Source organism: Egretta garzetta, unplaced genomic scaffold (genome assembly GCF_000687185.1).
Source record: "Egretta garzetta isolate BGI_Z169 unplaced genomic scaffold, ASM68718v1 scaffold33, whole genome shotgun sequence".
NCBI lineage: Eukaryota > Metazoa > Chordata > Aves > Pelecaniformes > Ardeidae > Egretta > Egretta garzetta.
Window position 1 is genome coordinate 1823836 of NW_009259250.1, and position 12569 is coordinate 1836404.

Genomic DNA, 12569 nt, shown 5'->3' on the forward strand with positions numbered 1-12569 from the left:
GTTAAGCCTCCTTCCTCTTCTGCTCTGCACTACCATATCTGCTGACTCCTTCTGGATTTTCTTGCAGTAAGAAAGATCATGTACATACAAATGTGTACAAGTTACTTTAAAGTGCCAAGTCCTTAGAAGATGGTAGAGGGACAACATCACTGCAGAAGATGGAGTCTGGTTGATAGGAAGTTGCATTTTTTTGAGGAAAAAAACCCAATGCCCAAATTCTGATCTCTCTGCCTCACTGGTCTCCATAAAGGGAGAGGCTTTGTGTGGGAGAGCGCAGGCGTTGGAGGAAAGTGCTGTCTCCAAGCCCTATTTGTGAGAAACAAGATACTAGTGATGAGTGGACTACCACTAGCCAAGCCAGAGGTGTAACTTGACTTGCCTTTCTCTAAGGTGTGGTTACCTGACCACCCTGCCCTGGGGTAAGTGCAGGCAGCCCCAAAGGGCAGTCCCTCTCCCCCCACTCTGGGCTGGGATCTCCCCTTTGCAGTCACACTCAGTCCTCCACAAATGCTAGTGGGGGCATATGGTGGAACAACTGAAGCTTAGCGTGCTCCTGAAACCCAGACAGCAATTCAAATTGGTTTGCCACCAGACATAGATGTCCCCAGATTGCTTAAAACCTGAATCTGGTGCTCGAGCTCTGGCTGTCTGGGCCAGGGCATGATTCATCAGTCCGCACTGCACCACATCAATGTAAAAGTAACTGGGACATCAGTGTTGAGCACAATCATTTCCTCCTTCTGCTCCAGGCATGCAAAAGTCATCAGCCTTCTCCTTCACCCTCTACCCTGCCAACCTTCACAATGACCTCAACTTTCAACTTCTTTGCTAGAGGTTTTCTAGACTGCTGCTGAGATTTTTAAGTCTGCCTGCCTCTGGAGAGTGGAGTCTGGATGCAAACCTTGTGGGCTTCCCACCTGCTGGAGGCTGGGAATGCAGTTTGCAAGCGTTTCGGCTTGGCCCCTGGGAGAACTGGACTGGCATGGCAATTAACCATCTTCTTCCTTTTCTCACCAGTGGTGATTTTCGGTGCTTGCAAATACCATTCCCTTCCCACACCTCCTCCCAACTCCCCTCCCTTCCCTGGGGCCAGGGTGCACCTTCCCCTGCTAGTAAAACAGAAAAACTCATCCGTCAGCCCCCTCTGACCTCCCTCCTCCCCCCAGCCCTTCCAGGGGTCTCCATGGAGGGGCTGGTAGCCACATTCCATGTACCCAGATAGGCCTGACCACCCCTGTCACCGCAGAGGCGAGCGCAGCTGCTTCCAAGCACAACATCTCCTTGCCGTTAGCAATGCTGTGCCTTGCCATTAGCAATGCAGTGATGCACACTGTTTTCTCAGGGTTTGCCACTTTGAAGTGCTGCCTGTGTATCTACAAATACTTTCAAGAGACACCTACATTTAAAAGGCCATCAGAAAGACGTGAGGGCTATTCACTGTGGAAACAGAGGGCCTGGGGAAGCACACTGCCAACACCAGGATGTCACCTGCAGTTTGGGTGTAGGACGTGACAGCTTATTTTTTGGTGCAAACCTGTGGCGTTCAGGCCAATGCTTGCACAATGAGAACCATCCGAGAGCAAGCCGGGCACAACTGCTGTATCTTCATAGCATTGCAATATCTCAATTATGAAAAGAATTAAACTACAACACAGGTGAAACTCATTTTTCCCTAATTTTATCTCCCTTCTATATGTCAGCAGAGGGAGATGGAAGCTGCCAAAAGGTGAATCAGCAGGTCCTAGGAGGGTAGCGAAGGTAGAACACCCCATCCTCACTAGTGCAGACCTGATCCGAGTTTCTGAAGAGTGGGCAATTGAAAAAGTTGAATTCTTAACTTGCCAAAGCCATAGCTCTCTGTGAACCTGAAGCAGATCCAGCACTGCCAAAGGGATTGAAGAAATGCATCAGCCAATCACTCCTACCCAAGAATGCAAATATTCTAAAAAATAGCTGCCTAATAATAGCTAATGCTTTTAGGATCATATCTGAGCACTCAAATGAGCAACATGAAAGCCAGGAGTATTGTGTATCAGTGGTTCCTTCTGACTTTAACTTCAGGCTCCTGAAATCTTTGGTCACATTTCAGAAAAATTCATTTCTTTCTTGGCTTGCAATTTTTCCTTAGGGACACTTTGCCCCACAAAGATCATCAAAGGAGCAAGCAGCCTGCTGCCCTCAAACTATAAAAACCCCACAGAAATTGAGGCATGAGCAAGAACATGGGGTTACCAAATGACAAAGGGGAGATGCAGGAAAGCACAGCACTGGAGGCCGCTGGGGGAACAGTGACGCTGTGATTGTCGTCACCTGTGGTGTGCGCACCTCAGCTTGGAGTCCTGCTATTCCAGGGTCCATGCCCTGCTGAGAGTAATCAAGAATGCCTGATTTGGGGTAGATACATCAAAAGAACAAAATCCTTGATCACACTGCAAACTCTTCTGGGCTAAGTGTCATGGGGGAATAATGGAAACGAAGACCTACCACATCATCAGAGGCCAGAATTTGGCCTGCTCGTTCTAGAAAAGCCATGCCTAGTTTAAGCCTATTTTCTTTGCTGGAAGCCTCCAGAAGACTCCAAACAAGCTACCCTCCAGCAGACGTGGAGGTGCCACCTTACAGCAGGCAGCCCGCTGCTGCACTGACCCCACGGGACCCCTAACGCAGACGACTCCTCGCTTCCTTGGGAAGAAACTAACTTCAAGTTCTTCATGCCCTATAAAACACACCTGCTACTCCTGCCTCATCCTTTATTAATGAGGTTTTACACATACACACACATTGTGTTCAATCAAAGAAATACCCAATAAAACTGAAAGTGCTCGTACTCAGCAGAGACTGCCTTCTTGCCAAGAAAGCAGTCATTAAAACTGCACATTCATCCTTGGCTTGAGTCAAAGCCCAATAAAGTCAGCAGGATTCTTTCCACTGATTTAAAGGGGCTTAGGATCAGGCATTTTTACTATAAACAAATTACTAAATGCTGCCAAGTTCTGCAGAACTACTTTGCTTATGTAAGTAAATCAATGAAAGCTGCTGTTACTCATGACAGTATGTCAGCTATCATATTTATTATATAGGCCATCTCTAAAATTAATTCAAATAGATAATGGGTGATTTTTAGTCTTAATTGCAATCTTCTGTTACCTGTCCCTTAAGCATCACAGGTTGACATACATGCTATGAGATGTTGATGACAGGTAATGAAACCTGCACACATGACTATGCATGAAGAGGTCTTTGCATCCCACCTTGCTCACAGTTTTTCCCTCCGTAGCGTACGGGGCATTCGCAGATGTACGTGTTCCACTTGTTGACACATGTGCCTCCGTTCTGGCACCAGTTGGTTTCGCAATAGTTCCGCTGCGCTGCACAGCCTGAAATTCAGGAAAACAGTTACTTTGCACGGTTTTAACATGCAAAAGGCTCGGAATGATTGTATCCGAGTTTTTATGTAAAAAGCAGACATGACCGTTATAGGTTTGGGTTTTTTTTTTTAATATCCTTTAAGTTAGTGAAGCAAGATGTTGATGGCAAAAGTTTACGTGAGCAAGTGTCAAATTCATAGACAATTCTATCAAAGGCTATTAAATATGTTCACTGAGCTATAAATCTCTCGGGTCCAACAGAAAATTTTGGGGGAAATATCACTGCATGCTTGTCCTGTTTTTATACTCTTCCCCTGGCATCCACTGCTGGAGACAGGCAGATCAACTGGTGCTGTGACTCAGCACCACTGCTCACAACTTACTGTTACCTAACCAAGACGCTAACCAGGGAAAGCCAATGTGCAGTGCTACACAGTGGAGTAACACTACTATACATCATTGTTTTAAACTATATGGAAACATGTTTCCAAATGAGAAAAAATAATCCGTCCTAAAGAAAACACTTCATGCCCCTCCCGATGTCTGTTTCCATAAGATAAAACTTGTGTTTAGCTAATATTATAGACGTAACTGTTAAAAAAGGGCTCCAACACAAAATAGCAATTTGAAGCTTATGCTATGACTCCCTTCTTAATCCATGATCAATGCAACATACCTAAGAACTGCAATTTAGCTCTTACACAGACCTTCCGCAGGGCAGAAGGAAGGGACTCGCCACTCTTGCGTGTAAGAGCCAGTTTTACGATGATGAGAACATTTTGTACACCAGAACTAATCCTGATCAGGGATCCAGGGACTGGAAACCAAATCAGAAACTCCAACAGGCCGCTTCATGAAGCAGGTTTCAGATTTGGAGGACTGCAGAATTTGATTTACAGAACAAACATAATTTATGAAAAAGTCATTAAAAGCGTTGTCTTTTTCATGAACTGATCTCACCAGATTTCAGAGCAAAGTGACATTTCAAGGGTAATTAAAAAAGAGGAAAAGTTAATTTAGGAGTAAATTCCTGGGTGAAACTCATAGCAATGCAGAAGGTCTAAACAAGCCCAGTCCTTTGTGTTCCACTTAACCCTGTAAGCGTGCACTGTGCCGTGGGCTATTGTGTGTGTCCCTGGCGTGGGTGCAGACTGCACCTTGCTCAAACGAACGAGGTGCGTCGAGCAGGTCTGGATGTAGCTGCGCCGGTGAGGGCGACGTGGTGGCAGCGCAGTGCCCAGCAGCACTTTGAGCCCCTGCCACATGGCTCGGGGCAAATGCTTTGTGCTCAGCGGCACTAACAGGGGGACAGGGGCTGTTTCAGACCGCTCTGCCCCTTGCCCCTTCCTGGAGTTCCTCCCAGTGCTGGCCCCTTTGACATCCTAATCCCTCTTACACACACAGCTACGGTAGAGAGCTTTCTCGTGTTGACTTTTGAGGCGGCAGTCGCTCACACCTGGTAGAGTGCCATTATTGGCGATGAAACTAGCCATGTCGATCGGCTTGCTGTCAATCGAGAGGTTCCTCATGCAGCCGATAAACTGTCTGTTGTGCACTGGGAAATCTTCAGGCAAGTTTGGGACACCGCCAAGGAGAAGAGGGCCAGTTAGGTCCAAAGATCTGAAGGAACAAAGAAACGTTCATAATTTCTTGCATATAGTTTGTTTTGGTTTGTTCTTTATCTGACTGCTTCCATAAGCACATCTGAGCAGTTTAGTTTACCCATGTTGCCATGCACCTCCCTCTGCTATATCAGCACTTCCAGAGCTTGTATCAATGGACCTTCCAGAAACACCGTAACTTCTAACTTAAGAGCTGTCATATGCATACAGAATCCAATGACCTGTCCCTAACAGCGGCCAATATGAAGAAGAAAATGAAAATTATGGAAAAACGTGCAGCCACAGGACACTTATTTCTGACTCCAGTCATCCAGGGGCCAGCTTATGCTCCTCAGCACAAGGGCTGAGATGCTGTAGATTTTGATATAATGACTTAAATATTATACAGTGCCAACCTCTTTTAAACCCTCCGAAAATCTGAGTCTTAATAACATTTGGTGGAGGCAGGTTCCACTGGGTGACTCCCCACTGTGTGAAAAGTATATCATTTGGTCAGTTTGAATTAGCCCTAATTTTTATGGTCCCTCCTTCTCTTGGGATTTTAGAACACCATGTGCATCTCAATGGTCTTTCTGCTATAACTCATTATTTTATATCCCCACTATGTTGCTTGCTGTCCATCTACTCTTTAAATCCAACAGTACTAATCTTTTTGGTCTTTCCTCACAAGGAAGTTTTTTTTTCAATGCACCTAATGATTTTTCAATGGCCTTTTCTGTACGTCCTTTATTTCTATCTCCCTTTAAGATAGGACTATTAACTTAAATGATGGAAGCAATAAGCTCTTCAGACATCCCCTTCATTAATGAAGTCTAGCATTTTATTTGCCCTTGTCTCTACATTTTCATACTGGGTAGATGCTTTTTGGGGACATCAACACTGACCCCCAGGTGCTTTTCTTCTGTAAGTAATTTGGGCACATGTCTGTACCTACACAAAACTGTGCATTCCGCCCAGAGTACTGACACTTGCAGTAGACTACAACAAATTCCATTTACCAAACAAAATGTTGTTACTTTTTCATGTTAAATCATATCTTCTCTTCCAACTTGATTCGGTCAGTGGCTAATCCCATACTGTCGACTCTCCCCCAGCAGAAGAGAATGAGTGGAAAAGCAAATACAGAGAATCCTTACTTCTTTGAGCCAGTCTGAGTCCCCTGGGCAGCGCAGGTGTAGTTCCCAATGAGGCTCCCGAAGCGCACAGCCACTGCTGTGTCACAGTCGTCCACAGTCACCACAGCCACCTTCTCTCCTGAAGGCCCATGAGGAATTCCTAATCGCCCAATGTTGGGCTTCAAGAAATAAATGGTAGATGCAATACAGCGCTACATACACATGGGATTTAAATGCTGGTTCATTGGGTGGTTCATAGGTGGTGTATGGATAATGGGAAGAAAGTGTGGTTTAGAGTGGCAATAAATGCTCCAGCTTGTCCTGATCTCTGGCTTCACCCAGACAGGAGGAAACTCCTGCCCACCCACGTGCCCACAAAGCGCCCTGGTGAACATGGGCCACAAAACTAGGGTTATCACACTCAGCTTGACACCTCCACTGTTACTGGCTCACTCTGCTAATTACCTTGCTGGCAGGTGGTGGCCTCCCCACTTCATCAACTACTGACAACTGGGGAAATTCAGTGATCCCAACAAGCAGGAAAGCCTACAGGACCACCAGGAATCCCTAAACACCAAACTTTTGTGCCTTCACTACAAACGTGTCCTTCATCTCCATTGATTTCCTGACAAGATGCACCCCAGTGTGACTGACAGGAGACCACATCTGCCACACAGAAACTCAAGAGACAGATTCCTCTAGTCAAGAAGTGCATCATGACTGTTAAAAAAGGACGCCTGCATAAAACATACCAGCCTCAGTGAAGAACTAGCAAATTCTGTAAGAAAACAGTTTTCCATGTTTTAGTGTTTGTAGGGTCCTAATCTACCATTGGTGGAGGATCTCTGAGGACTTCATGGGTACAAGAGAAGCAATGAGATGAACTCCCCTGGCTTTGCTGTCGTACCTCTATGGGCAAAGGGACACCTCAAGGAGTGACGTCACCGGGATCTGACCCAGACATGTGGCACAACTGAAAGCCAAAAGATACCTTTATGATGTGTTGACCAACAATAGTTGTGACCATAAGAAAATGGAAGATGGACGGGCACCACGCTGTAGTTTGCTGTACATTTGCTTTGAAACATATATTGCTCAGCTGTGTACTGGAACCCCTTGTTTGTACCGCAAACAAGGAAGCAGTAAGGGGATAAATGCCTCTGTTCTTTCTGTTTCGTTTGTATGCACATAAATTTGTTAAAATGCCCAAAGTTGCCTTCATCATGCGTAAAAAAGACACAGATTTATTTCTAAGGGTAATTATCCCAATATATAAAAAACATTTTTAAAAGATGTTTCCTGGTGTCAATTCCAGTTGGAAAGTATTTTCCATTTCCTCTACCAAGAATGAATGTGATCACATAGTTTGGCAGTTATACAGTGTAAGGTTTTGACCTCTCTTGAGTGATATTAAGGCAGATTTTATTTTTTCCTATACTCCCTGGGCTTTGCCACTGCCTAGCTTGGAAAGACAGGAAGCATACATATTTGCAGTGCTGCAAATGTTATTGTATGCGATGATGGCAATGTTAGCAAGCAGCTTTTCAAAGTAAATGAAAAAATACGTAGAAAATTAACTGTCAGGCAGACCTTTCCTTCTAAAATGAAAATGTTTACATTCTGGGTGCTACTTCTATTCATTTGGAGGAATGATTTGATTAACATTTACGTTCTTGTGCTTCACTGAAACAACCTATTGTTTCTTACATGGGAGCCCTGACAAAGGCAGGGTATTTATTCTCGCAGCAGGGGGGATCTGCCCAATGTTAATCAAGATTGCAACCTGATGAGACTCAGCAGTTTGCAGCTGCTCCTTCACAGTCAACTAGCTGTGGTGGCAAACTGATTTTTTCCCCCTGCTTTTATTTAACATAGACATTGCAAAATGTTTCTCTAGATGTCGACTGGTCATTGCAGCGCAGACCTCTGGCGTCTCTTTGGCTCTGGTGACCACACTGAACCCTAAGCTCATGAAGAAGAAATGGAATACTCCAGTGAATGAAGAGAGACCTACTGGCAGTTCAAACCTTACTTAGTTCAAACACGTAGTGGGTTGCTGACCATGTTAAAAGGCCAATTTGACAGAACAGGCTTTTCCCAAAATGGACGAATATGTTTCTGGGAAAGGAAAGAGAGATTCTCTGAGTGATTTAATGTGACATGGGCTCTTTTTTCTCTTATATGTGACAAGTACTACAATACTCATCTTCTCAGCACCCAGCCTAGGGAATACTTTATAACTGAAATAATGTGAAATCTGGAACAGAGGGAGGCTAAGTTACGAGTTCCTTCAGAACTGAATCATGAAACTGATTTTATTAATTTAATATTTTGAATGATACTACACATAGTTTGCTGGTGACGTAAAGGATGTTTAGAGTATCATGCTTTAAAAAAAAGAATCACCTTGAATAGCTGAGTCCTAGAAAGAGAATTAATCACAGAACATGAAACTTGGGATCTAACAGCAAGAATTTCTATTGCAGGCTCAAAGATCATCAGCTATAAATGAAGAAAAATAAGAAAAAACCAACTGTATTTATTGACTACAAAACAACTATGAACCATGGCATGATTAAAATATCGAAAAAGTGGGTTGTTGCGAAGATGGGTATGAAAGAAATTTTATGACACTGAACAGGATAGAATATTGTGGACAATTTTGATTTCATTTATTAAAAATAACTTCCAGCTAGAGCAGATGCACAGCACTGCAGCCAGGGCAACAGAAACCTTACCTTCTCAAACAGGCAACAGGGACTTGCCGTGTTTAGCCCGGCAAAGGAAAGGCTAAGGAAGGTTTGGGAAATGAGAAGATGCTATCACTGCAATGGACACAGTACAAGAAGAAATGTGGATAAGATGCCCGTGAGTAATGTAGCTGGAAATAAGCAGGTGATGCCCAGCCATAGGAGGGGTCATCTCTGGGAAAGTAGGAGGGGTGAAAATTATAAAAAAGAACTTAATTTTTTGTGATTATAGAAGCTGGTGTTAGCAAGAGGACTGGCTTACATTCGAAAGAAAATAAGCAACAGTAAATAGCACTTGGAAAATACACAAGAAAGCGAATTGCCACCACTAAATGATAGCACTCACATTTACATTCCAGGCATCATCTTTGCTTCTGTGGAATCCTACTGGAGCAAGACTGATCCCTAACAGTAGGAACAGCTAACACTAACCAGCATTAATTCACACTATTATTTCCTGGAAATATGTTCAAGGAGTTAAAAGCCAGACTTTCATCTGGGTACTTAGCAGTCCTTTCTGCCTGTCAGACCCATCTCCTGAAACACCATGCTACCCGAAAGGCAGGTTTCATTAGCTGTGCCAATTCTGCACTCATGAGTAAATGTTCAATGTGGTGTACAGGAATTTACCAGCATGACCCCCATTAATGGTAATGCAAGTCATGTAACTGAGTTCCTGCTCATGGGGCTGAACATTTACTTTGCACTGCCTAACCCTGAAGGCTGCCTTTTTACTTAGTGCTCGTTCAGAAAGGGGTTGGAATTCAAACTTCAAAGTTTGAATTGCTGTAAAAGTGAGTAGCAAGAAGAGGTACCGAACAGTGCCAGGGAACTTGCTTTCACTTAAACCACGAATGAAGTGGATGCATCCTAGACTCAAAATAAAAGGAAGAAAAAGCAGCCCTGAGTATCGCTGCGTATCATCACCATCACATAGTGATTCGTCAAACATTCTGTGCACCCCATATTAAAGTACGTTGTGTTCGTTGTACTGACACTTATGTTTGCTGGATATAATTGCACACAGAGCCACCTGGAGAAGAGAAAGAATTGGCCCTGACTCAGGACCCACACGTGAGAGTAGAAGCCGCCCACCCTCCTCTCTAACTGTGAAACAAGACAAACTGTATTTATGTACCTCAAATTAGTACATAACTGTACACAGCATCACGAAACTTAACTTTGCCTCTTCGAGCTTTCATGAAGGAGATCAGTGGTTCCGATGTATGGGTGGACAATCTCAAATCTTGTGTCTAACCCATGATGTTCTCCCTTGCCCAGACAGAGTCACAGGCAGACTGTGATTGATGGAATGACAGTCTTCCAGGACATCTTTGGAAAATTGCAGTTCCCTTTCTGATCATAGCGGCGTTAACAGTGAGACTCTACTGTCCTCAGTGGTGACCTGGAAGAGTGACGTTCTCAAGCCCCAAAGGTCAGTGTAACTCCCTTTGGCCACCTGCAGTGACTTTCTCAGGTTGCAGTTGATAGTGAATTGAGAGAATGCCACTGTGAAGCTGTTTTACTACCAATGCCAAATCTGATTTTTGTGAAACCCAAGTATGGAGCAATGAACTGTTTGGACTTCTCCCCACAACTTCAACAGAAAGAAACACAAGTAGTTTCTCCCAGGTGCATGTAAAACGCTGAGAAGCTTAGTCTGTGAACTTGTGTTTTATAAGTAGAGACCAGATAGAGGAGAGGTCATCAAAACACATCTGCTTATAGTTTGCAAATCTACTGCACAAATCTACTCCCATTCCACTTAAAACATCAGACACGGATATTCTCATGTATCTCAATTTCATTTGGATCCTCTGTTATTTTAAAGTAAATATTTAAACTGCGAAAGCCCGCACAGTTACTTATTAAAGACACAGATGGTCTAACGATGCACAGTGAATGGAAAAGGCATACAGATTAACGGACAATGGAAGCCCTGTCTTAAATACTTACATTACATTTTTACATTATAAATACAACTGTTTCCAAAAGCCACGATGCAAAACTGTTGGAGAGGTTTAAGCAAATAGTCCAGTCTTTGGCAGACTTATTTTGAATTAAACCATACTAGACTAGATACCATATGTGTAATAGTAATACTACAAAGTGCAAATGCTTGTTTAGTCGATCAGCAGCAGTGATGACACTCAGATGCTTGGATCTCACCCTTCTATTAGTTAATCCGTGAGACAATTTTTCCAAAGGTCCCACAAGCATTTCCGCCACCAGAAACACCTTTTTCCAACTTCCATTCTTAGATAAAAAACTGCCACTTGACTTTTCACACAGATGGAAAGAGGGAGAATGGTTTTGGTTGGCCAAGGGAGCGTTCCAACTTCACGGATATTCCCTGCACTCAAATTGAGAGCTGTGCTCTTCCAGCCCAAACCTTGGCCACGAGGACTTCCGTCTGCTTTAGCCACCCTACTGAGTCTTTTGAAGGAGAAACGCAAACTGGGAACCCTTGCAAATGAGACACAACCCATCTCTTCAGGCTTGGCATGAGGAGACCTGTTTTCTTGGGGGACAGATATAATGTTGCATATAATAAATACTGCATTTGCTCAGCTCACTGTGCGCGTTAAAAAATATATCTATTTTAGAAAGTTGGTCTTTTAGTAAAGTGCTTTGTATGGCATGGCTTAATATGCAGAGCTTGGCTTGTTTGTCTGTTTAATAAATGCAAGTGTGTAAAAAGAAAAGCCATCCTGAAGTCTGTGCCAGCCTTTCAGTGCTTCCAAGAGTTTGCTTACTGGACGTTACCCTTCTGTTTTTGTTAATCAGTAGCTAATGATTTATTGACTGTTTGGAGTGGTTAAAGGTTAAAAAGAATCTGTTTCCTAGTTATTTTTAATACAAAAAAAGAGCACTCCTCCATGTTGTTAATGTGCTGGTTCAGACCGTACTGCCCCCAAAACTGTTGGGTGGAAAATGCCTCATATTCATACCCTTTGGGGGTCTTTGCTTCCCAACGCTTCCAGCTACAGTAATAATGGGAAAAAATGGAGCAACTGGCATCGGGTCCTGCTGGAGGCTGCTGCTGGGGCTCCAGCACCAGCCGCCCCAGCTCCTTCGTTAACCCGACGGCCTCTGCTCCACTACCTAACACTGGGAAGGGAGAAACCCCCTCCGATTCCCAGGCGATGCTGTGCTGCTTCAGTGGTCAAAAAGCTCATTAAGGGCCTGCGGCAGCGGCGGCCTCCCTGGGCAAGCGGCCGGAGGCTGGCCCCCCGCAAGGAAAATAAATAAATAAACAGGAAAAAACAAATTGGGAAAGCACCATGCTTGCAATCCCAGGGGGAGAGACTAGGAAATGCCGGAGAAGCTTAGCGCTGTGGCATGGACTTGCAGACCATTCTGATCAATCGAGAAACTCCAAATTAGGCCAGATTAAGAGAAACCATTAACGTTAATCTCTGTTTTTTAAAGTTTCCCCCTGCAGCTTTCCAGAGCACCTTTAAAATATGGTGGTGTGAAGAACTGAGAATCTTTTACACATCCTTTAGTCACCAGGGAAAGGCAGGACAAATCATTTCACATAAACCCCTTACGCCTTTGATGTATGCATCCCCTTTATTCCCTGAGTATTTTAATGGCATTTCTTTATAGACTCTTGGCTCGAGTCTGTACAGAAACATGAGAGCCTGTGACAGTGAAAAGGAAAACCAAAAAGCTTCCCATCAGTGAGTCAAAAATGCAAATCCTGAAAAG

General features: G+C 43.9%; 1 protein-coding gene across 1 annotated transcript in view; it reads right to left on the minus strand.

Moving 5' to 3' along the window:
- CELSR1 (cadherin EGF LAG seven-pass G-type receptor 1) overlaps nucleotides 1–12569 on the minus strand; it is a gene marked incomplete at its 5' end in the record, with an annotated part of 169995 nt that overhangs the window by 41771 nt on the left and 115655 nt on the right. Inside the window, 3 exons of the mRNA XM_035891689.1 lie at nucleotides 3252–3377; nucleotides 4825–4988; nucleotides 6127–6284. Coding sequence (XP_035747582.1) covers nucleotides 3252–3377; nucleotides 4825–4988; nucleotides 6127–6284 — 448 coding nt within the window. The remainder of the gene's footprint in view (nucleotides 1–3251; nucleotides 3378–4824; nucleotides 4989–6126; nucleotides 6285–12569) is intronic.